The sequence below is a fragment of the Malurus melanocephalus genome, unplaced genomic scaffold, assembly GCF_030028575.1.
Source record: "Malurus melanocephalus ecotype Western Australia unplaced genomic scaffold, MMel_1.1 scaffold_639, whole genome shotgun sequence".
In the NCBI taxonomy this organism is placed as follows: Eukaryota; Metazoa; Chordata; class Aves; order Passeriformes; family Maluridae; genus Malurus; species Malurus melanocephalus.
In genome coordinates, this window is record NW_026623871.1 from 312136 (window position 1) to 335865 (window position 23730).

The 23730-nt window shown below is 50.6% G+C and overlaps 1 protein-coding gene and 1 long non-coding RNA gene across 3 annotated transcripts in view; both read left to right on the forward strand.

The window, feature by feature from the left end:
• Positions 1 to 1008: 1008 nt before the first annotated feature.
• MKS1 (MKS transition zone complex subunit 1) lies at positions 1009 to 17154 on the forward strand. Of its 2 annotated transcripts, XM_057383557.1 has the most exons (17): positions 1009 to 1123; positions 1201 to 1414; positions 2202 to 2357; positions 2736 to 2833; positions 3028 to 3156; positions 3476 to 3580; positions 4294 to 4402; positions 5272 to 5328; positions 6218 to 6260; positions 6765 to 6827; positions 7864 to 7934; positions 8767 to 8830; positions 10312 to 10419; positions 10934 to 11067; positions 11742 to 11824; positions 11911 to 12008; positions 12486 to 17152. In XM_057383557.1, the coding sequence occupies exons 1-17, from the start codon at positions 1026 to 1028 to the stop codon at positions 12590 to 12592; spliced, it is 1737 nt and encodes a 578-aa protein (XP_057239540.1). In that variant the 5' UTR covers positions 1009 to 1025; the 3' UTR covers positions 12593 to 17152. The 2 variants fall into 2 exon arrangements, with proteins under 2 accessions (XP_057239540.1, XP_057239541.1); XM_057383558.1 differs by lacking the exon at positions 2202 to 2357 and having other exon boundaries at positions 12486 to 17154.
• Positions 17155 to 22730: 5576 nt separating this feature from the next.
• The window catches only part of LOC130583906 (uncharacterized), a 15527-nt gene continuing 14527 nt past the window's right edge, over positions 22731 to 23730 (forward strand). The window contains exon 1 of the long non-coding RNA XR_008966461.1: positions 22731 to 22801. This is a non-coding gene — a long non-coding RNA (uncharacterized LOC130583906). The remainder of the gene's footprint in view (positions 22802 to 23730) is intronic.

Here is a 23730-nt window from a genome sequence, read left to right on the forward strand (position 1 = left end):
CCCCACATCTCTCCGTGTGAGCGTCCCCCGGGCCCTGCGGGAGTTCCCCGATCTCCATGGGGGTGTTTGTCACATCCCTCCGTGTGAGAGGGTCCCTTCAAAAGGGTATTGAYAATCAGAATTTGAAGAGCCATACTGCCGATGTCACATTTGACACACGAAGTGCMATTTGACAGTAAGAATTGGGGTGTGAGATACAATGTCTATTGCAACAGCTGGGGGAGTTCCACCCTTTAAGAGTTCCTGTTCGAATGAGGAAATTTTGGGGGTCCACTGCATTTTCTGATCCTGATACCATATTTATTGTGTAACAGCATGTGAAGTCTGGACATTATGTAGAATTGGGAGCATTCTGGTTTTGTGAATTGTCAGGGTGGATGAAAAGCGCAATCTTACTCAACCAAATAAACATGCATTAGGTAGGTGGGTTCATGTGTATTTTACTGTATAAAATATACAACTTTTTCCCCTTTGGTGCGCTTGATTYGTGGAAACCACCGTGCAYCCTGCAGAGAAGATACAAYGTCTTCTTTCTTAAAACAGACCCTGCCTGTGTTTAGAGAGCTCCTAAAATCGGCAACAGYGTGAGGGTACTGGTGGTGACCATGAAGACTAGGGACAAACTAGGAAGAGGGTAATGAATACCCCAGAGAGGGTCAGGTTCAGGTGGCTTCTCACACACAGATGTGGGCCCGGTGCTCCGTCCACAGTTGCTGGAAGTCCCTCATCGTTTCTCTGGGGGTGTTGATATGGGGGGCGCTCAGTCCAGCGGCCTGTTGTGGAGGGATGTAGGGGACCCCCCTCACAGAGAGGCTGTGTAAACCCTCACACGTAGGTATGTGGGACACCCTTCCTGGTGGCCCTGGGACCCCCTGAGGGGCCGCCGTGGGGACCCTCACACRGAGGGATGTGTGGGATCTTCCCTCCCTCAGAGGCTGTGGGGATCCCTCTCGCGCACCTTAGCGGGCTCCGGCCGCGAGGGGGCGCTTCCCGCCCGTGCCCGCCGGTCTCCTCGGAGCGGAGCTATGGCGGGCGCRGCGCGGTGCGGGGGCAGCGCCGTGTGCCGCTCCCGGGGCCCCGCCGTGTACCGCTCCCGGGACCCCATCCGCAACCTGCGCCTGCGGTGAGCGCCTGCCCGGCCTCGGCCCGGCCCCGCACCGCGGGCTCTCACAGCCCTGACGCTCCGCTTCTTCCCCGCAGGGTCCGTATCCAGCGGGTCGCGCCGGCCGGGCCTCTGCTGCCGCGGGCGCCGCTGTCGCTCGCCGGCCCCGAGCGCCCGGGCCGGGCCGACCGCGCCGCCGCTGCGGGAGCGGTGTCACCGGGGGCGACCGCGGCCTCTCGCGCAGGCGCACGGAGGCCCCCGGAGGACGAGGAGGAGGCCGAAGTKGGATGGCAGGAGAAGCTCTTCAGCCAGGTGGGTGCACGGGAGGGACTTCACGGAATGGGTCAGATCGGAGGGGATCACTGAGGTCATCCAGTCCGACCACCCTACTCAGGCAGGGGCCCCAGAAAACGCTGCTCAGGTTTATGTTCAGCCGGCTATGAAATACTAAAGTGAGGGAGACTCCAAGCCCTCTCTGGGCAGCCTGTTCAGTGCTTGATCACTGCACAGGGARTAAGTTCTTCCTCGTGTTTGGGTGGAAACTTTCTGGGCATCAGTTCCTGCCCCTTCCTCTTGTCCCATCGCTGGTCCCCATGGAGCAGAGCCTGGTCCATGCTCTCATCCCTCCTTGTAGACACTGACACACAGGAATGAGGTCCCCTCTCAGTGTCTCCTTTCGAGACTGAACAGCCCCAGCTCCCTCAACCTTTCCTCAGAAGAAAGGTGCTCCTTGATCAACTTTGGCACCCTCTAATGAACCTGCTCCAGGAGCTCCATGTGTTTCRTGTCCTGTCCAGAACTGGACAGGCTTGGGGAGCTTCCTGACACCCCCCTTTTTCCACCTCATTGTGGGGTTCCTTGTTTCAGGGTGAAACAAGGGTGTTTTTGGGTGCTGTGCCCAAGCCCTTCCAGGTGGGCATCAGTAGTGCTCCTGGCTGCCACATGCCCGAACAGTGTTGGAGCTGCTCTGGAGCTTATTTGCTGGGATTCCCAAAGGGTCTTGTCTCTGCGGTGTCTTTGGAAAAAAGCTGAAAAACGTTTGTAGCTTTTCCAAAGCCGGTGAAAGGCAGCTGTTGTGCTTTACTTGTGGTGCTGTCAGTTTGAGGTGGATCTGTACCTGAATGAGTCAGCCTGCCAGACTCCCCTGGACTGGGAGTACCATGAGGAGATCCAGAAACTGGAGAAGGCTGGAGGTCGGAAGAACTGTCGCATCTTCACCTACACCGACCACGACCGATTCACCAACCTAGAGGAGGTACCAGCTCTTAGTTACTCAGTGTCTGTCARAATTTCCAGGCCTACTGCAGAGGGAACATTTCTTGGTTCTTGGCCAGGCACATACCCTGAGTGCAGGAGAGCACAGTGCTGCAAAGCAGCTTCACCTGGTGCCCATAGCTGGGGTGGGATGTCCCTTGTTCAGGGCAATGAACAGGACAGCTGGAGCGACTTGGCTCAGTAGGATGCTTGCTAAGTGGAGTTAGCTGTATTTTGCCACCAGAACARTGAAGGAGTTCTACAGTCTTTTAGCAATTTGTCCTTGCATGTGGTTGTGTGCATACCTGTTCCCTCCTCCAAGAGGAGAGCTTGTTTGGACAAGATGTCCTGTTAAGCTAGTTCCTGTCTGTTCTTCCAGCTCTGCCAGAAGGTAACTGACTTGGATAATGAAGTGCCATCGTATCTGGTTGAGAGGATGGCCAATGTAAGGAGGAGAAGACAGGACCGTAGGCCTGCGTAAGTTCAAACTGGGGCTTGGATTTTGTTCATGCAGGTTTCTTGGTGCTGGTGCCCCAGCTGGGGATCAGCCTGGTCCGTGGGGACTGTGGCTTGAGCTGTGTCACACATGGTTCCAGCACTGTAACTCCTCATCATGGGGGATTTGGTGCTGCTGAGGTGAGCTGTGACTGGTGTTGTTCTGTTGTTGACAGAGAAGCAAGTTCTCTGAAGTCAAAAATCATCACCTGGGAACCTTCAGAAGAATTTATAAAGAACAATCATGTAATTAACACACCTGTCCAGACCATGTACATCATGGGGGACTTGGGACCTTATGGGAAGTAAGTAAAATCCTGAAGTGATTATAATTTCCCAAAAGAAAATCCATCTTCCCTCCTTACTCAACGTTCCTGTTTCTTTCATTAGTAAAGGGGAGAGAATTCCAAGAGCTCAGTAACTTGGGCTGCAATTTCTTTCTGCCTCTTTCTTCAGTTGGGAACMGCTGAGTGTATACCTCCAAAAGTCTTCTAAACCAATGTAGGAAGGTGTGGATGTGTTCCCTTCTGTACCCTCAAGTGCCTTTACTATCTCTGCTGTTTCAGAGCACAAGAGTGTCTATGTTCTCGGTTTAGACTGTGTTTTCCTGGTATTCTCCTTTAGGCTTGGTCAGAGGGAGTACGAAAATGTTCTTTGCACAATCAAGGTGGATGGCAATGGGGTAATCACAGTGAAGCCKGACTTCAATGGCAGCAAAGGAGCCTACCGGTGAGTGGGACAGGGCTGGGACCTCTCCTAGGACTGGGGGCTGATATGGYTGTTTCCTGGTCACCCTTTGGGCAGGGGTTCAGCACTTAAATTGAGAAATATTTAATTTATTTCAGGATTTCTAAGAAAATATTATTTTGTGCTTATGGTCTGTGTTACTGTGTGTGAGCTTTGTGAAGCTTTGGTGCAAGACTTTAGAGGTGCAGGTTACTATACAATCGTGGAATGGTGCGGGTTGGAAGGGATCTTAAAGCCCATCTCATGCYACCCCCTGCCRTGGGCAGGGAAAAATTCCACTAGACCACGTTGCTCCAAGCCCTGTCCAACCTGGCCTCAAGCACTTCCAGGGATGGGGGAGCCACAGCTTCTCTGGGCAACCTATGCCAGGGCCTCACCACCCTCAGAGGGAARAATTTCTTTCCAATATTCCATCTAATCCTGTCCTCTGTAAGTTTGAAGCTGTTCCTCCTTGTTCAGTCACTACATCCCTTGTAAAATTATGTTATGCATACGCTGGATGCAAGCAAGTCTCCCATTTTTGAGGGAATGATGCTGGCAGGCACTTGGGAGTGAGGAGAGGGCTGTGAGTGCCATTGTCTCACTGCACAGGCTGGGTGGAGATGACAGTGYTGGATCAGGAGAACCCCATCAATGTCTGTGCCTGTTCTCTACATAATGGGGGAGTTTTTCCTATGTGTTTTGGGACTCTGCAGGATTGAACTGGATGGAGAGCAGCGAGAGGTGTGGGAATACACCATTGAGAATGCGTCTGCCCAGGTGCAGCCAGAGGAGATGGAGCATGAACAGCGTGTGTTCAGAGATGTAAGGAATGGCCATGGAGCATATTCACTAGTTCTTAGTAACAGAGGTGGCTCTGACCCTCATGGAGATGTAACTGCTGGCACTCTGCACACCTGAAGTGACAAAATGTCACTGCCCTGAGCCTCATCATGCCCAGAGATCTGAGTACTACAGCAAATATTTCCTGACTGCTTCATCCCTTATTCCTTATAGAGAGCTCGTCTGTAGCTGTCCTGCCTCTGGCTGCAGTGCTTTAGGGAGTGAGAACTGATGCAAGAAACCACCCAGCTCCATGCTTTCCTAGTGTCACCTACGAGTGTTTTTTTCTTCCCTTCTGAGCAGTGGGCAAACCCTTTCTTTATCTTCCTCTGGCTGCCTGTGTATTTATTCAGTGTCTTGTTACCTCTAGTGTCCCAGGATGTAGGGTTCCCATTTCATGTCTTGATCTTTCTGAATTGCCTTTTTGGCTCTGACAGTTTATAAAAGTACTTTTTTTATTTAGCTTTTAGTTTGTGCATTTCCTTACTGGTTTTGTGATCATCAAGGAAATCATGATTTCACTACACTGATTTCTACCTGGCAATTTCCTTGGTATAGTTTGTACCTGTGTTTTTAAGATGCCATTTAAAATCTGATTCCTCAGAGCTTCTTTTTCCTTAAAACTGGCCTTGGTGTACATCTCTAAAGCTGAAGTATAGTGTTAACAGCTRTGCATCTTTGTTTTATTAGATACTTATATTCTCTATATTTGCTGTAACMATTAACCCCACGTGTGCTAAGCCTYGTAGCAATTTGAGTTTAAATTRTATGCACTTTTATTTTTTCAGTACAACAGATATAATCAAAATGCCACTTTGGTTGTTGTTGTTATTGTGTGTGTGTGTTCCCAGCTGTACGGACGGCACAGGGATTACCTCAGTGGCCTYGTGGGCACAGACTTTGAAATGGTGAGTTCCAGAGGCACTGGCAGGGACTGGACCTCTGTTGTCTCTGGGGCCTGGTGACCTGGCTCTCACAGCTGCCACTTGCACCGCAGTCTCCAAAGAGAGGGGAGGGGTGTTCTGGAGGGGTGTTGGCAGCTTTCACCTTGTGGCTTTGAGCAGAAAATTGAATCAGAAGGGAGAAGTTGCAGTGGATTTGGGGTCTGCAAAGGTCCACCCTGCCCATTCTGGGCCTGCTGAACACTACAGTCTCTGTGAGGCTTCATGCAGTGCCTCAAGGCCTGTGAGTATAGTACTTTGAGAAGGAAGGAGGGTTTATGTCTTCTGGGACTGTGATTGCTGTTAACTTCTTCAGTGTCAAACAGCTCTATGTTCCTTTTTGTGCAAGTAAACAGGTCCTCTCACACCCAGATTCATGCAGTTTCCCTTCTCACTGAATCACCCAAACTGCAATCATTTTTTTCTCAAATATTGTTTGTCCAAACAATGAAAGCTGTGCTTTCTGGTGCTTTGATAGAGTGTCTCAGTGCTTCCCCCTGCTCCCTCACCTTGAACAAATGCTGGAACATGACAGAAGCATTGTCTGATTTCTGAAAGTGACTTCTCACTATGTGTTATATTGACCTTGATATTTGTAAGAGAGCTGTTTACAGAACAGTAAATTCCTGCAGACTGGACTTTTGCGGATTTGGTCTCTTTAGAGCTTCTTTCCAGAGGAGCTGTTCACTTCTGGAAGTGATAGGAAAAATCATGCTTCCTCCCTGGCCAGAACAGTAAATCATTAATGTCCAAACACCCATGAAATACCTGTGTGARATACTGTTGGAAAGGAATTGTTGAGGTTGCACCATTGGTTGTTGAGCTTTTTATCTGGTTTATCTGCTAATTTTTCCAGCCTCTTCCTGGTACTCTGAGACTTCTTGTGAATGGAGAAATAGGTGAGTCTTTATTCTAAACAATAATAGGGGCAAATGTGGGTGTGCTGGGATGGCTGAGGGTATGATCCAAGGATTCTTRGAACGTAGGCCAGTCCAGAATAGGTGATTCTCTCCCTGGAATTCTTTACTTCCTCTTTCTTCTCCCTGTTTTCTTGAGAGGCATTTACAAGTTGGAGGTTACAGATTCTGCAGCTGTTCTAAGAAGGCCTAGATCTTAAAAAAGGAGAGTAGATTGCTATAATCTCTATTAATTTCCTAAATTTAATTAAATGTATGACATCCCTCATCTGGTTAGTGATACAGGGACAGGGCTAGTCTGGAGAGGGAATCTTCTCTGTGGGTCATTTCCTGTTATGTTGAAGACCATGGCTTTTACCCATCTTCTAGCAGTAACTGATTTTCCTTGAGGTTATTGATGGTGGCTCTCCTAAAAATCTACTTGGTGTAGAATGAAGGAAGAGTTTGTGCRAAAGCAAACAGCTGAAGTTCATTTTCTCTTTTCAGTTTCAGCTCAAGGCTATGAGTATGACAACCTTTATGTACATTTTTTCCTGGAGCTGCCTAACCGTGAGTATTTACGTTCCCAGGCACATGACAGCTGTTAAAGTGTTGAAACAGTTTTGGCTGGTCCATCAGACCAACTCTGCTGGGAGTCAGCAAAAGTTAATGTTGGGGCTGGGATCTAGTCAGAAGCCTTCAGAGCTAAAATGGCAGAACTCAGCTSAGGCTGGGATGTAGAGGTGGTGGTGGCCAGTCTATCCAAACCTCATTCCTTATCCTGCAGCAAACAGTCTTCCTGTGCTCCCCATCACAGTGAGCTTGTCTGATTTTGGTGCTTGTCATCATGTTTTGTGCTGRCATTAACGTATTAAATTTGGATGGACAAATGAGGCTCCTAGCACTGACATGCACATCCTGCTTCATGTTTAGTTCTCCTGAAGCTATGGCTCTGGSTCCTCTCTCTGGATATATCTGTCAAGATACCACTTCTGCTACTCAGTACATTTAGATAAGGCTCTACTTTTCTCTTGAGATGAGTTGGTGCTTTTCATGGRCARTTYGGGGTGTKCTAAAAAGCAGTGCCTGGAACAGGRCAGGGAAAAGTCATATGAGGAATGGMTTGCGGGGGGACTGGAGAAAGAGGAGGCTCAGGRGGCACTTTCTCACTCTCTATRGCTCCCTGACAGGAGGGTGCAGCCAGGTGGGGGTTGGGCTCTTCTCCCAGGGAATAAGGGACAAGACAAGAGGAACCAGGAGAGGTTCAGGTTGGATATTAGGAAGAATTTCTCCATGGAAAGTGTGGACAGACATTGGAAGTGGCTGCCCAGGGGCATTGGTGGAGTTCTAATCCTTGCAGGTGTCCAAGGAGTGACTGGATGTGGCACTCAATGCTCTGGTAGGGTTGAYAAGGTGTRGATCGGTCAGAGGATGGACTCAATRACATTGGAGGGCTTTTCCAACCTTAATGATTCTGTGATTCTGTGAATGTCAGGGTGGRTGATGTTATTTGCTACCCCAATCATCAGGGGCTGATATTCTCCTTTGAGCTGCTCTGGTTTGTGAGTTTTGTCTCACACCAAGTCTTCATATTTTGTCCTCCCAGGGTGGTCAAGCTCCCCGTTCCAGCAGCTCTCAGGAGTGACGCAGACCTGTGCCACAAAGAAAGTGGGCTGGGTAAGGACACTTTCAGACCTGCAGAGCAATTTGAAAAGACAGTCTCTGGAGTGGAACATGTGTAACAAACTACAGATATATTCAGCAAAGGTCCTGAGTTGAGGGCTCCTTTAAGAGCATAGCATGTTTGGGATTCTCCTTATTCTAATTACACCTGACATTTTTCCAAAGTCCATATAAAACTAGACCAAATACAACTACTACAAAGCATTTTCTGGAACCTCACTTTTTTTCTTCATTCTTGCTGACTGTTTGCTTTTGGAGCTTTGAATTTTGTGTTCTCCAATGCTCTGAGTTAACCAAGCATTGTTCCAGCTTGCCTGGGGCAAGAATGTGCAGAGACTCTACAYTGGTTTTCCAAAATGAAGCCTGTTTTTATATGGGAAGTTGGTTCCATTGCTGTCTCCAGCTCCTCTCTTACAAAATTTGGATTTTATCAGCTTTTTAATGTATTTTATATGATTTCACATTAYGTAAATAATCACCATACAACGTTTCATTAATACCATTGTTAGAGCTACTGTGCTTTGCTTGGCTTCTGTAAAGATTGTGGCTGCCCAGTAGTTATGCAAGTGACTGAGTTTTCATTTGAGGTGTGTCACTCCCCTTTCCCATCATTTTCAACASCCTGTTCCATCAACATGGCACTAGGGAGTGTATTCAGGTCTGTCCTGCAGCCAAGTGTTTGTTAGTGGAATGTGATTGATCCTTATAGACAGCATCACCTGCTTTCCACCATTAGTTCCTTTTTCCCTGCTCTCTATGCCCTCTGCAATGCTGGTGATGAATTCTCTTTTTCAGGAATCTGATCTCTGCCCTGTTCTTTTTCTAGGAGAACGTGGCATACTTCTGCTACCCCTTCACTGTGGAGATGTTTTATACCCTAGAAAATGAAGGTGTGTTTCCTTGTTACTCTGAAATCCTTTGATCCCACTGTAGCTATCATACTGTTTGGCCTGCTGGAGATGAAAGGACAGAGGGAAATGTTTCTGGTTCAACAAAAGTTCACCCTGTCACCACAGAGCCCCTGGACACATCCTATGTTTGCCCTGCCCAGGAAACCAATGGTGTTTTATGGATTCGTTTGTGTTGCCTTGTTTCCAGACTGTAGGCAGCTTTATCTGGAAAACTACCTGGGTTTGGCTTGTCTCTCTTTAAACCTGGTGTGCAGGGCAATGTTGCTGTGCCTGGTGTGCTGCACAGAGCCCTGGGATGCTGCAGCAGGAGAACCAGGCATCTTTTTGTACACAGCTAAAACTCTGTGCTGAGATTTACATTTGTAGACACACTCAGTGACCTGTATAATCCCTGTATAGTTCATGTCACTTTGAAACTTCAGCTCTATTTCAAGCTGGGCTTCTCTGCTGCCTGTTCCTGCTGCTTCCTCAGCAATCCTATCGTTCTGTGGGTGCAATTGCTAGGGACAGCTCTGTGGCATGCCTTGACACTTGAATCCAATGTACACTTTGGATTTGKGTATTCAAGCAGCACTAATGAATTTTCAGACTAGAAGAAACACAATGACTTTGTTTCACTGTGGAAAAAAAATAAATGTTTTGAGAGGCGTAGGAGAATCCAAGTTAATATTCCCCCAATAGCAGTGGGAAAGGTCAGAGATAAACAGGTTCCCCTGTTTGGCTTCAGATCATTCATGAAAGGTTGTTTTGTCTGCTTAAAAGTAACTGACAGCCCAGTCTGGACTTGGTCTTAAATAATTTTCCCTAATTTTTAACATCAATAATTCTGTTTTCAGCCTCAAATCTGAGGGTTCAACTTTTACAYRGGAAACTAATTAACCATAAATCTTWGTTAGCCATTGTAGAAGAAATACAGAAAGGACTGTGGTGGAAGGGTGCTGTAGTGTGTCCAGAGAGGAAACAGAACTGGGGAAGGGTCTGAAGCACAAGGAGTGGTTGAGGGAGCTGAGGGAGCTCATCCTGGAGAAAAAGAGGCTCAGGAGGGCCTTCTGACACTCTACAACTCTGTGGCAGGAGGGTGGAACCAGTTGGGGGTCAAGCTCTACTCCCAAGGAACAAGGGGCAGGACAAGAGAAAACTTTAAGTTGTTCCAGGGCTGGACACCAGGAGGAATTCTTCATAGAATGGGTGTCAGGCATTTAAAGGGGCTGCCCAGGGAGGTGGTGGAGTCCCCATCCCTGGAGGTGTCCAAGGAATGACTGGACATGGCCCTCAGTGCTCTAGTCTGGGTAATGAGTTGGGGATTGGTCATAGGTTGGACTCAATAATCTTGGAAGTCTTTTCCAGGCTAAATGATTCTCTGATTCTTGGGCTTCCTACTAGTGGAGGTGGGCATTTAGCATATTTTTTCTAGTGATAGCCTTCTTTCCCAAATCTGTGACCTGCTCCCCATCTTGCAGACAGTCTCCCTGAGTGGCCTGTTCTCTACTTTGAGGTCCTATCCCTGGATTTCTGGCAGAGGTATCGTGTGGAAGGATATGGGTCCTTGGTGCTGCCAGCATCTCCAGGTAAAGCATCCTTGGGACACTGTGTCAATTGTCTGGGAGAATGAATTGAGTGGTTCTCTTGGGAAGTGATTCAGTCCCAGGGATTCAGTGTACTGAAAGGAGCAGTCAGCTGTCTGGGGGGCAGCAAAGAAGGATGTGAGGCAAACCTTGAGTTGCTGTCCTTGTTCCTTTGATATTGCCATCACAATGTCTAGTGTGATTAGGCTCTGGGGTGATACTGCACATCCATCTTTACAGTGGCAGTAGCCCTCTGTGTCCCACGTGGGATCTGGGAGTGACTCCCCATGTGTTATGAGGAAATGCTGCAATTGGACTGGGGGTACTTTCAGCACTGGCTGTGTGACTAGAATGAGCTGACTCATTAGGAAAATCAGAACATTTCTGATACTGTGTAGTGTTTCCATTTCCAGCCATCTCTGGATTGGGTCAGTAGGTATCCTCCTGCCTTGCTGTCCTCTGTGACTGAATAAATCACAAGTCACAGCAGCTAAGCTGTCCTCATGTCCTGGGCCAGGTGTCCATGTGCTCACCATCCCTACCTGGCGTCCTGTGGAACTGGGAACTGTTGCTGAAATGAGAAGGTTTTTCATTGGGGGATCTCCTGAGCTGGAGGACTTAACCTACATCCGGATACCATCAACTTTCAAGGTGGGCTCAGCTGCAGAGCAGTCTCTTGCCAGAACAGGGTTGGTGCATTATGCTCATGGGTTCACCATGGACCAGATTTTAGCAAGGATGAGCTGGTAGTCTTACCCCTCTCACTGAAGAAATGTCTCTGTGAGTCTTGTGGTGCCTGAAGAGAGGAATGGGCAAGCACTGAGGCAGAGCTGTTCATTCTGAGGGGTGAGCAGCTTAGGGAAGTGGGGAAGCATAGAACGAAGTCTTAGCTTACCCCTGCCTATAAAGTGTCAGATCAGCATTTGGTATGAGCTGTAGACTTCTCCTGGGTTTCTGTAAGGAATTTGGGCTGTATTGTGCCTTGAACAGCTTCCTGAATCAAGAAGCCAATGGGTGTGGAGGCATACAGAAACTTCATTTTCTTCAGAAAGTTGCAGAGATGTCTGCTGGTCTAATGAGCAGGTGGTGTTAGTGGCAGCTTTGTGTGGGAACAAGCCCTGTAGCTGTTGCTGAAACCCTCCCCCAGCACTGCACTGTCAGCTTTCAAGTGTTCTGGGTCCTGCCCTCAACACAGCCTGGAATTACCTGCCCTTCTTTCTAACCTTGCAAGGGAAAGACTGTGCCCACAGGAGTTTGTGCTCTGGTGGAACACACTTTTTTTTTTTTTTATTGTGGGGTTACTCTAATCTGTGCCATTCCTGCAGGGAAAGCGTTTGAGCCGCTTTGGTTTCCGGACACAGACCACAGGGAGCGTCACRTTCCGGCTCTATTGCCTGCAGCAGTCTAAGTGAGTGCAGCTAAGGGAGTGTGAGCTCCATAAACTCCATCTCCTGTGYTGATTTTGCCCTGACCTGCTGCTGTGCTTCTGTGCAGAGCCTTTCTGGAGAACAGTGCTCTGAGGCAGCGCATGCAGAGTGTACTGGACCGACTAGGAGGCTTCAGCCAGCAGAGCTCTGTCTACAATGTTCTGGGTAGGGCCTTCAGTGTCATWCTGTCTTGGTGAGCTTTGGCTCACTTTTGTCCCCTGTTTACAGAGTGGGCAGGATATTTCAGGAGAGTCCATTACTCTGGGGGTAATTCCCCTCCCTGTGACCTCTCAGAGTCCATGGCGGAGGTTAAATGTTCTGCTCTGAGCTGGAAACTTCAGCAGGCACCAGCTCTGACCAGGGAGGAGGGATAACCACTGTGTGAGGGCACAGCCTGGACTGGGCTGCCCAGTCTTGCCTGGCACTGAGCAGAACTGGTACACAGGCTCTCTCTGATTCTRTTGTGCACAGAAATCAGAGACCAGATGGTCAAGCAGCACCAGGTACTTTGGTGGTAGAACTTAATTTATAGGAAATAGGACTCTTGCACCAAGAAAGATAATATCCATTGAAAAGACACATACCTCTACTTCYCTAAGGCTGTCTTATGCATTCTGGCCTCCTGTCACCCTTGTGTTGTAGAGGCTTTCCAGCGGGCACGGCGCCGGATGCAGGATGCGCGGGAGAGCCTTCCACAGGACCTCATCAGCACTTCTGCCTCTTCTGTGCCCCAGCCCCTGGAGCCATGAGTGTCACCTCTGCTGCCTGGAGCACTTGGCATCCTCCCTCCAACACAAGCTCCCACCCCTCAGCGGGAATCCCACTGCTGGTGTCTGGAAGCTTCAGAAGCCTTTCCTTTGTTGTTTTCCCTGGATGAGGGAAGGAGTCTGTAACCTCCAGATCCAGAATCCTTGCATTTCCACAGGTATCTATGGAAGGAGCCCTGTTTTTCAAGGCCCTTTATTACCAGGCTCTAACAATACAGCCAAATTTTCTYAKTTTTTCTGAAATACTGACATGGAAYCTGTGATCCCTGTAACAYSTTTTCAGGGATTGAAAAGGAAATAATGAGAAGAATTAACGTGACTTGGTAAATTTAGTTTTGTTCTTAAAGAAGAGGGTGACGTTGAAGGTCAAGGCATGGATGCTGTTTGAGATTAATAGAATGAGTCAATAACTTCTTGACAAGTGCTGATAATTGTGTTAGCTGTTGTGTACAGGGCAATCAGTAGTAAAATTAATCCATCCATCTCTGCTGTAAGACTGATTCATTCATAGAGAGCTCTCTGCCACATGTAATATTTGAAATTAAAGCAAAGGAAGACRGATGGAGAACTGGACAAAAGGGTTACATTCTGCATTTCACTGTGTGTGCCCATAAGGTCTGGCTTTGTGGTTGTGAGCAGGAAGTTTCTTTGTTCAGGAATACTATTGAAAATGCACCTTCCTTTTAGTTCACCACAGAGCTTTGGCTGGAGCTGGAAGGTTTGCAGACAGTGAGAGCAGCTGATAACGTTTGCACAGCAGCTGAACTTTGAACTGTTCAAGCTGTTCATTTGAGGTTGGTGTTTGTTGGTGGTTCGTTGTTGCATCTCTGATTGCAGAACACTGTGGTGCTTCCTGGGGAAGCTTGTGTTTACCCGCTCTTTACCCAGTTTCTTTTCCTGTTCTTTCAGTTTTTTGCCTGTATTTTTATTTCTGTCTTGAGAGGAACACAGCTCCCTGCAGACTGACAATGCTGTGCTGGTTTGTGCCCATGTGTTTTCTGTTCCAAACAGAGGATGGGAACAAAAATCTCAGGTTGAGACCATGCAAGTTCAAATGTGTCTGTGAATTTAGAATTCAGAGGCAGTATATGAAATATGAATTGGCCATCCTCCTTTTGCTCTGCACATTCCTCATTCACAGGGAACATGAGACTCATGTTGCAGCCATGTCTGTGGTTGTTTGAACATCCCCTTACTCCCTGGTGCTCCATTGTCTTCCTCACTCCCTTTTTGCCGTATTGATCTTGCCGCGGTCTTCAATGAGGAAAAAAACTCCAACAAGGAGTCAGCAACTCTCAGAATTTGTTCTTCTCTAACCTTTGCTGTAATTCCTAGAGTGAACACCCCAGATTCCTGTCTGTCTGGCAGTTTGAATCTGTCTGGCAATTTCAATCATATGGAGATTTTTTTTCACCTTCCTTGCCTGTTGCCCCTCATTTTAATGGAGGAGGCTGAAAGGATGTGTGGAAGTGTGGCCTGTGCTGCAGAGCAGTATCCTCGGCCTGGAGCTGGGGGATGTGCCTGGTGCTGATGTGATGACTCTGGAGGCACCACACCTGATGCTGGGGCAGCAGCATTGATCTTTCTGTTCTATCATGGTCTGTAATGACTGACCCAGGATGAAAAGCATTCAGTGAGTATGTGGCACTTATTATCTCTTTATTTTAATCATTATTCATGTTATGTCCTTGTGTATTTAATCACACCGTTCTGAGTCTTTTTGTGGTGCTTATCACCAATAGCTGAACTGCATCTCCCTGAAATGCTTCTCAGGATGGATGTAAAAGGTTACAAGAATATTTTTTTTATCAATAAAGGTTTAAAACACCTTTTGGATTGAGATGTCAGTGGCAGATCCTGTTAAAGTGGAATTTTCTGATGAGGTTGGGTTCCTGACTCACTGCCCAGTTATATGGCAAGATTTAGTGTACTGAGCTTAAGATGCACTAAGATTTACATAATTACATTATTTTGCTACTTAAAACTCTGAATTGAGAAACTCAGGAGAAAAAATTTAATATTAAAAATTACTAGAACCAAGCAAGCAATTCTTCCACAGTAAAATACTGCAGTTCTTTATTGTTGTACTTGCAGCCTCCTTGGCCTGACAGAATAAAGTAGTGCTGGTAAAAGCTTGTTTGAAGAGACGCCTCAGCAAATGCTCTTTGAATTTGCCCTTTTATAAATTAAACTAGAAGATTTCCATATACATGTACATGTATGAAAATGTCACTGATCTTTTAGTCACAACTGACATTTGTGCTCCGAGCATGCCAAGGAGTCTGGCCTGAAGAAGAGATTGTGCTTCCACCAAGTATGCGCAGCTGGAACTGGAGATCCCCAAGTTGATTAGAGGGATGAAACACCTTTGTTAGGAGGAAAGGCTGAGAGAATTGGGATTGCTCAGCCTGGAAAGGAGAGGGCTTTAGGGTCACCTAACTGTGGCCTTCCAGTACCCAAATGGAGCTGACAAGGAAGAGGGAGGAGAAACCATTTACAAGGGCCTGTAGTGATAGGACAAGGGGGAATGACTTTCCASTGACAGAGGGCAGGGTTAGGTGGGTTATTGGGAAGAAACTCTTCCCTGTAAGGGTGGTGAGGTTCTGGCACATATTGCCCAGAGAAGCTGTGGCTGCTCCATCCCTAGAAGTGTTCAAGGCCATGTTGGATGGGGTTTGGAGCAACCTGGTCTAGTGGAATTTTTCCCTGCCCATGGCAGGGGACTGGATTAGATGAGATTTAATATCTCTTCCAACCCACACCATTCCATGAATCTATGACTCTATGGCTCAAGTCGGGTTGTGCATTCACCAGGGGTGCACAGGTGGGGAGCTGAAAGGAGGTGGGCACTGGGGACAGTCAGGAGGGGAGAGCAGTGCCCTCCCTAGAGCCATGAGGAGTTCACTGCATGGAAGTGTCCCTACAGTTCTTACTGGAGGGGTGCCCATACAGGGAAACTTGACAGGAAAAGTGAGAGGAAGGACTGTTGTGCATGCACAAGAGCTTGGGCTTGCATTAATGAGTCGGGGGAGCCCTGAACTGAAGTGGGAGGACAGGAGGAGCCTGCAGCAGGTACAGACCAGGAATTGCAGATACTTGGGGATCCTAGAGTGGATCTAGCAGTGAGACTTGGGCGTCTGTGCATGGCTGGCAGACCACCAGCTCTGGCTACACCAGCTGCAGAAGTGTAGCTGATTTCTCCAGGGCTTTATCTGCTTCTTCCTTTGAGCAGACTGGAGCTATGATGGGTTTTTGAGATCCAGCTGAACTTCCAGCTGAATGGGCATCTGTCTGAGGCTGAATCCAGCAGCCTTACTGGAGCTTTGGGCTACATGGGGGCAGGAGTCAGCCCAAAGCCCCTCAGGGCCTTCCAGGGTCGAATTGAATAAGCTATGCAAACAATAGGGAATGGCAGGAATGATAGCTTGGTGGAGGAAAAGGCTGTGGACTGTTGACAGAGCCTGCATAATGCAAATCAGCATCCATTAGAAATTCCAGTGTAAATGTAACAGAAAAAGAAAATATAGAGATGAGTCATTCACGTGATTAGAACAGCTTTCCACCAAAGACCTAAGGAAKGGGTTTTGGTCTCAGTGGAGGAAGATTTGGGCTGTCATAACTCCAAACTGGGGATGTGCCAGGAAACCTCAAATGGCGTTTTAGCTTGCCCCCATCCCAGGGCTGGGGATGTGCACCAGGAGTTGCATCCCTACTTTGTGAAAAATGCTGGGATATGGGAATGTGTACCAGAGGAGTGTTTGAGGACACTGGGAATGTGCATAAGGAAGAATGTTGGACAAGGCTGTTGGGCATCAGGAAAGGATTTTGAGGAGGACAGTGGAATGTGCAGCAGGAGTGGTGTTTGGGAAGGATGTTGGGATGTGCACCAAGATGGGGGTTGGGATGTGTGYGCAGTGGAGCTGCCAGCTCTGGGCAGAAGGAGCTGCAGCAGGACTTTGTCCTACAGAGATTTGTCTTGCCGCTGCCTGGCATGTGCAGAGAGGAGGAGTATTTTATTTGCAGCACAGGGTTTAAGTGGTTGTTATTAAATCACTACTGGAGGTTGTTTGTTGGATCAATATATTTTAATTTTAGCCACGGGGTTGGAGTAGCCAAGGAAGACTCCCAGCAGCAAATGGAAGTTCWGGGCTGCTTTGCCTCTCACCCCTTGCTGCCGTTTTATTAATGCTCATTGTCTTCCCAAGGTGCAGTTCACATTSTCTGCAGTAAATGCCAATAGTTCAATGCACAGCAGAGTAAAGCTGACCTAAACAAAATCCCACTTCATTGGATCAGTGAAGAAATAAGTGTGCATGTGCCCTGTTCCTTCACTGGAATGATTGGTTTGGTTTGATTGAATATYCCTCTCTGCTTTGTGTCAAGCAGGTTTTTAAGTGAACCCTAGTGCCGTGTAGGTTGGAGATGCTTCCCTATCTCATCTGTCAAAATAATTTTCTAGAGTAACACAGAATATCAGAAAGGACTGACAGAATCAGACTTCTCTGTAATTTATTCACTAGTTCTCGTACTTAAAAATAAAATCATCTGACTTCCACAATACTTGGCAGGATTTCTACAATGTGTGAAAGTGAAACTTGTCTTTTAGGTGTACGATTCCAGGTTGTTGCAAGCTTTCCAGATCTGAGAATGAGAGGATCAGCTTTTGGGAAGGTGGGAAAGGTGGGTTTTCCATGACTTAGTGTGGCCTTAGAAAGCCAGAAAGGTCAAGCTGAATATCAAGGTCTAATGTACAGCTTTTCTTCAGGCAGTGTAACAGATGAGAGATGCTCATCTGTAAAAAACCTGGGAGATGTTTTTCAACCTGTTCCTTACATAAAGACAGAGAATACTGATCATCCCTATCACATGTTTTCATTTTCTGAAGGAAATTTTCCTGTGCAGAGCATTGGCAGTGGCAGCTTGTGCCTGAGTGTGTTGTCAGGCTGCTGCTGAAGGCATGAGGAGATGAAGTAAGCCTGTGATTCCTTTTAGGTAGTGATTGTGGTATTCCTGTCCCACACTGCCATTGCCTGGGAGATCTTGTTCCTCTGCTCATGTGCTTGTGAGCGCCATGATGCTCTTATGGCTCTGGACATAGGATCGGGAATGAGAGACCAGACAAGCTGTAGACAAGGGAATGGCCACTTTTCCTATCGCTGCTGGAAATACCAAGCACTTGTAATATTCAATTTTTTTCCACTACAGATGTGCTGAAGAGGGCTGATTGCCTTTCCTTCTCCTTGGTCTCTTTTTCCTTTGTTTCCCTTTTTYTGTCCCATTTTGACTTTTTCAGCCACAGGACACAACTCTTCCCAATTTCCCACCCCCATCCAATGCCTTTCTGAGTGCCCTGCCTCAGCTTCTGCAAGTTATGGCACAGTTCCCCTTCCTCCCAACATCATCTCCCTGTTTGCTGATGTGAACTTGCCCCAGAGTTGGGACAGGAATCCCGTCTCTGGAAAGACATGGGACAACATATTCCCATCCTTGGACACATGGGATTAYAGCTTGTGTTAACTGTCCAAAAGCAGCTTTTAATGGCTGTTGGCATGGAGACAAGCATTTGGAGCAATCACCACTGGCATATGTGCTTCCCTTGAGCAGGGAGAGGGAACCTCCAGCTGGATCCACTTGTGAGTGTGGTCATATGGACCTTTCCCTCTGCTGCTCCTGCTCTCCCTGGCATCTCCCTGTGGGCATTGARTGGGATGAGGGATGTGTCTCTCTTGCAGGGAGGTGGTGTGGAGTGGCCCATCCCACTCACCCTTTCATTGTCTCTGAGATCCTGTCTCTCCTATGCCACAGGTCTTTGCAAATTATTTTTGGAAGCTGTTTCAGGATCTCTGTCTTGTCCCTCCACACGGAATAGTGTCCCTGAAGTGACAGCAGTGACTGAAAATGAATGAATGAGCAACTTTGGGTTTCTGCTCTGCAGCCAAGCTGCTGGCTCAAGGCTGCACTCTGAATTTCCACCATGTTTGCACTGTCAGCCTCACTCTGAGCCCAGCACTTGCTTTTCTCTGTGTTTTTGTTGAGGATTTATTCTGCACCCCCTTGTGTGTATCTGAAGCCTTCCATAGGCAGTTGAGGTTCTGTGTCTCCTGATGGAGGCAAGTCCTTGGGAATGGCACAATTGATCTTGGATCCGCTACAGCTGCACTGGCCATGCTCTGTAGCCTCTACTCAAAACAATTCTGCAATTCCTCATGTGTCCTTGGGTTTCTGTGCTGCATTTTGGGCTGCCTGACACCTGAAAGTCCATTGATACACCAAGTGCTGCAGGCACAGGTGGTGTTCCAGCAAGCTGTTACTCAGGCTCCCTGGATTTGCAAGCCCCTGTTGTTTGTAGCACAAGTGAGGAGCTGTCTGACCCTTTCCATGAGTCCCTGCATCCCCAGGGCTCTTGGCAGACCAGTCACCCTACAGCCATGTCTCAACTCTTGGGGTCAGATCCTGYTCTTTCCCTTGTCTCAGCTCCTGCCACATAGCAGAACCCTGAAGCAGGTGGTGGCAGCCAGCACAGAGGGGCCCTGCAGGCCTCCCTGGAGGATGGAAACTGGAAATGGAAATGCTGTTGTGTAGCAGGCAGAGAAGTTTTCCAARTAGGAATGTTGGCTTCCACAGCACACCATGGAGCTCAGAAGAGGAGGACAATGTTTKTTCATGAGCCTCTTGATGAGGTCTGGCTAAAAAGGTCCTTCAGATGGAGGTGAGGGTGTGCTTGAGAAGCACAAGGTCTGGGGTGGAGGAGTGTGCGGATCTGTCCTGCTTTCGTAGCCCAGTGTTAGTACCGGAGATCTGCCCAGTGTGCTGAGCTGTGGCAGTATGGAGAGAGCCAAGCATGGGGCCACAGCAGTGGCACAAGGGGCCAGCAGGATGAGCTATCAGCCTTAGCTYTGGTATGGGAAGGTGCTCAGTTTGGTAATAGTCAAATGCAAGGTTGGACTCAACCCCAGTCTCAGCTGGGGCAGCCAGAGCATGGTGTCATGGCTCTGTGGAGAGACCAGGACAGAGAGCTGGGGCTACATCTTCATCCTTCTCATATGCCTTGTGAAARGCTGAGCATGGAGAGCATGTGACACAAGGAGCCAGAGCATGGAGAATGTGGGAGACATGGAACCGTCTTGGGAATGGCCTCTTCTTTTGAAAGGATGCTGAGAGRTGTTAGGGGAGATGAAACCTCATGCTGGGCACTGGAGGGCTGCTCTGACACCAGACAAGGTCTTTCCCTGGCAGTATGAGGGTGGCTTTGTACATTCTTCTGTAGGTGAGACCATCCCTGGCACTGGAGTGATTCACAAGGACAAGGTCTGTGTCCCCCTCGTTGGGGTGGGATGAGCCTGTGCCCTAACAAGTTGCAGTAAATAARTGCAGCACCAACAGGGGAAATGCTGTGCCCATCACCTGAGCTGTGCCTGGGACCTGACCTGTGCCCAGCACCTGAGTGCTGCCCAGTGCTTGAGTTCCACCAGTGAGACCTCTCAGCACTGTGGGGTCCTGCTCCTGCACTCCCAGCTGAGGTGCCCACAGGTATCCTTTGACATCAGAGCTCTTTAAAGGCACCTGGATGTGATGGCCAAGAAMCTTGTTCCTGTTCTATTTCTTGGCGTGTAAGAAGCTGGTTTTCAAGCTAATACATGTCTATACTGGGAGCAGGAGTTTCAAATCTCTGGAAGGGAKCTGGTCCCTTCCCCTGCAGGAAGCCTTGACCTTGATGGTCCTAGGTTTCCAGGGAAGCCCAAGGGCAGCATTATGGAGAAGGATCCAGGTTTGTGTGAGGCAGTGGAGCAGCTAGCTGGGAAGAGGAGGASGCTCCTCCTGGGGGCATTGGGCTTGGGTGGGCAGGGGTATGGCTGTACAGGCTGAACCGTGAGCCATCYGTGGGGATCCCGAGGGAAGTTGGAGAAGGTGCTGAGGCTGAGGAAGTGCTCAAGCACTGAGSTGCTGGCACCAGGCAGGACTTTGGCCAATCTGCACCTGCTCTGGCATCCTCTCCTGCATGAAAGGGAGTGCAGTTGTGTGTGCAGTTGTGGGTTTGGGGACAGAATTTGCACTGCTCTTGAGGGCACCTGGTGGCAGGAGAGAAACTTCCTTAATGTGTCTGTCCAGCCTCCACAGGAGAAGGACWCGGAGCAAGGAGAAGGTGTTCTCCCAGCCTGGGCTGTTGGAAGAGCTCATGSTGCTGACAAGCAGAGGGAGTGACATGTCTTTTGGAAATCTACAGCACTCCCATCACTTGAGTGAATTAAGCCAGATCCTGGTGCAAGGAACTGTCCCACTGATGGGATTTGCAATAAAGCTCCTCTGCCCACTTGGAAGGGAGTATGGAGAGACACTTGTGGGAAGGGGAGCCCAAATACTGCCTGGCTGGGTCCCTTCCRGGACCAACCCACCCCACACAAATCCCATCCACACAAGCCTGGGGGAGCACAGAGGCACGAGGGCAGATGGGTACCCAAATGAGGGACTCAAAGGAAAGGACACCCTGTCCACGTAGAGCCTCAGCCCRGGGCACTGGTGTGAAAGCACCGTTGGAAAGAGAGGAGCTGTATCTGTCTGGAAGAATGGAACATTTTTGGGATGTGGAGGACTGCACAGTTTATTATGGGATGTTTTAGAGAGAAAGCAAAGGCGGAAAAGGGATGGATGCGGGTAATTCGGGGAAGAACACGTGTGGGACAATATGGGAACGTTGGGGCGGCCCTGGTGTAACCCGGTGCTGTACCGGGGTGAAGACCTCTCCCGGAGGAGAGGGACGGAGCCCGAACCCCGCCCCGCTCTCGCCCTCCCCGAGGGTACAGGGGACCGACTCCGCAGGGTCCGGCTGGAGCCACCAGGGGGAGCCGCGCCCCGAGCCGCGTCCGGAGCCCCGGCCGCGTTCACCTTTGGGGGCACGGGAGGGGCTTGTGCGTGCGGGGTGAGCGGGGCTGTGCTGCGGCAAGTGGGGCTGTGCAGGACAGTGCAAGACAGTGCGGGACAGTGGGGTGGAGTGGAGATGTGCGGGGCGAGCGGGGTCTTGCATGGTGCGWGGGGCAGTGCCCAGGGCTGTGAGAGGTGAATGGGGCCACGCGGGGTGCTGTGCGGTGTGTGCGGGGTATTGAGGCGTGAGTAGAGCTGTATACAGGGTGACCTGCGCTGGGTTTGGCCGTAACACCCGCGGGGAGACCACCAGCCTTTGCACCAAGTGTCCCCCAACAGCGGGCACCCCAGGGATGCTGGACACGTGCCGGACTGCGGGAACTGCCACCCGTGGCCCTGCGGCTGGATCCAATGGCCCCAGGACCTGCAGGAACGTGCGGGTGCGGGCTGTGGGAGATCCCGCTCCTCTCTATCCCTGGGAGCCGGGAGGCACAGGGGTGTCCCCCCGACACTGCCAGTTTCCCCAAAAACGGCAAACTGGCAGCATCTCTCTGAGCCATGCTGGCACTTCTCTGCTCACTGCGAGCCTGGGTCTGGGGTCCTCAGGGTGGATCCCACAACATCCCTTGCCTGTCCCCAGRATGGGGGTTAAAGTGAACCCACCTTGTTGATGCCCCCAAACCTTGCTGGACCCCCAGCAYCACTGTCACCGCTCCAGGGACACCCAAGGGTGACCCTGTCCTTGGGGCTGCGTTGCTGTGCAACCCCTCCACACCCTTAAGAGCACCCTCATGTGATGCCCCACAGGTATGACCTCCCTAGGTGTGATCCCTCACGATGTTATTCCCAGATGTGACTTCCTCCTATGGCCTCCCCAGGTGTGATCCCCCCCTCCGATGTGATGCCCCCAGGGATGAGGTCCTGTAGGTGTGACCCCTCCCCGAGAGACCCCTTCCCCGAGATGCCCCCACCTGTGAGGTTCCCTAGGTGTGACCCGCAGCTGTGGCACTTCATTTGCGCCCCGGCGCGACGACCCCCGGTGACATCCCTTAGCTGTGACCTTCCCAGCTATGCCCCCCCGCCTCTCCGCGCCTATCCCGGTCGCCTCCCCGCGATGTGAGACCCCACATGCCGCCGCTTCGCAGTGCCATCCGAGGTGTGAGGCTCCCCCCTGCTCGTCCCCTCAGGATGGAAGGGTCCCCCCGGTGTACCCCGCCCCTCTCCGCGCATGCTCCGTGCGTGCTCCGTGCTCGCCCCTCCCCGCGCTCCGGCCGTTCCTAGCGGCGGCGGCGGCGGGGCAGGATGAAGGACCGGACCGGGGAGCTGCGCGCTGTGAGTGCGGGGCGCAGCCGGCGGCTGCGGGGAATACGGGGCTTGTGGGTGGCCCTCTGCCCTCATCGGGGACCGCCCGAGGCCGTCCCGGCCCCCCCTTCCCGGGCTGGGGCCGCCCTGCCGCGAGCGGCGGCGGTGGCGAGGGGGGCTGGGCGRAGGCTGAGAGCAGGGGATGAGCCCCCAGCACATCGCCGGGGTATCGGGGTGGGAGTGGGGTCTCCCGGGCTGCGCGCTCCGCATCGCCGCGGACCGCTCTTTTTCTCACCGGGCCCGGGCGGTGCAAGCAGCGAGCGCTGCCACGGGGGACTCGATGTGCGCGGTAGCCGGTGGCCGCGGCGTCTGAGCAGTATCACCTCTGGGAAAACCSGAGAGAGACGTGTATTTGTGCCGGTGCGGGCGGGGGGCTGCCCCCGGGCGGCAGGGTCGTGCCGTGCTCGCCTGGGGCCGTGCCGCGCCCGCCCCGCTCCGCTCTGGTTTTGCGTGTTCATCCTTCGGCGCAGCCGCTGCGGCGGGGCTGAGGAGCGCCCGCGGCCGCCCCTTCGCGGGAGACCCAGCGGGTGCCCCCAGTGCCGTGACCGGGGTTATGCGGGGGTTGTCGGGCTTTGTGTACGGCTGCAGCCGGTGCTGGGTCCGGCGGAGCCCCCGAGCCCCCCGCGGTCCCGGGGCGCGGGCGGTGRGAGGCGGTGGAGTCTGCGCGCATGGAGGGAGCATCGCTGTCGGAGCGAGCCTCCGSTGCCCTCCGCTGCCCGTGCCCTGGCCCCTTCTTGCAGCCTCAGGGGTGCTGCTGCCCGCGTTGGGGCCGAGCTTTGGGGGAAGCGGCAGTGGCCGGAGGCGCAGAGCCCGAAATGCCGGAGTGGTGCTGCAGCCCCCGCCCCATGCCACCCCCTGATTCTCCCTCTAGTGCTTCTTTTTTTGTTGGTTTTTTTTTT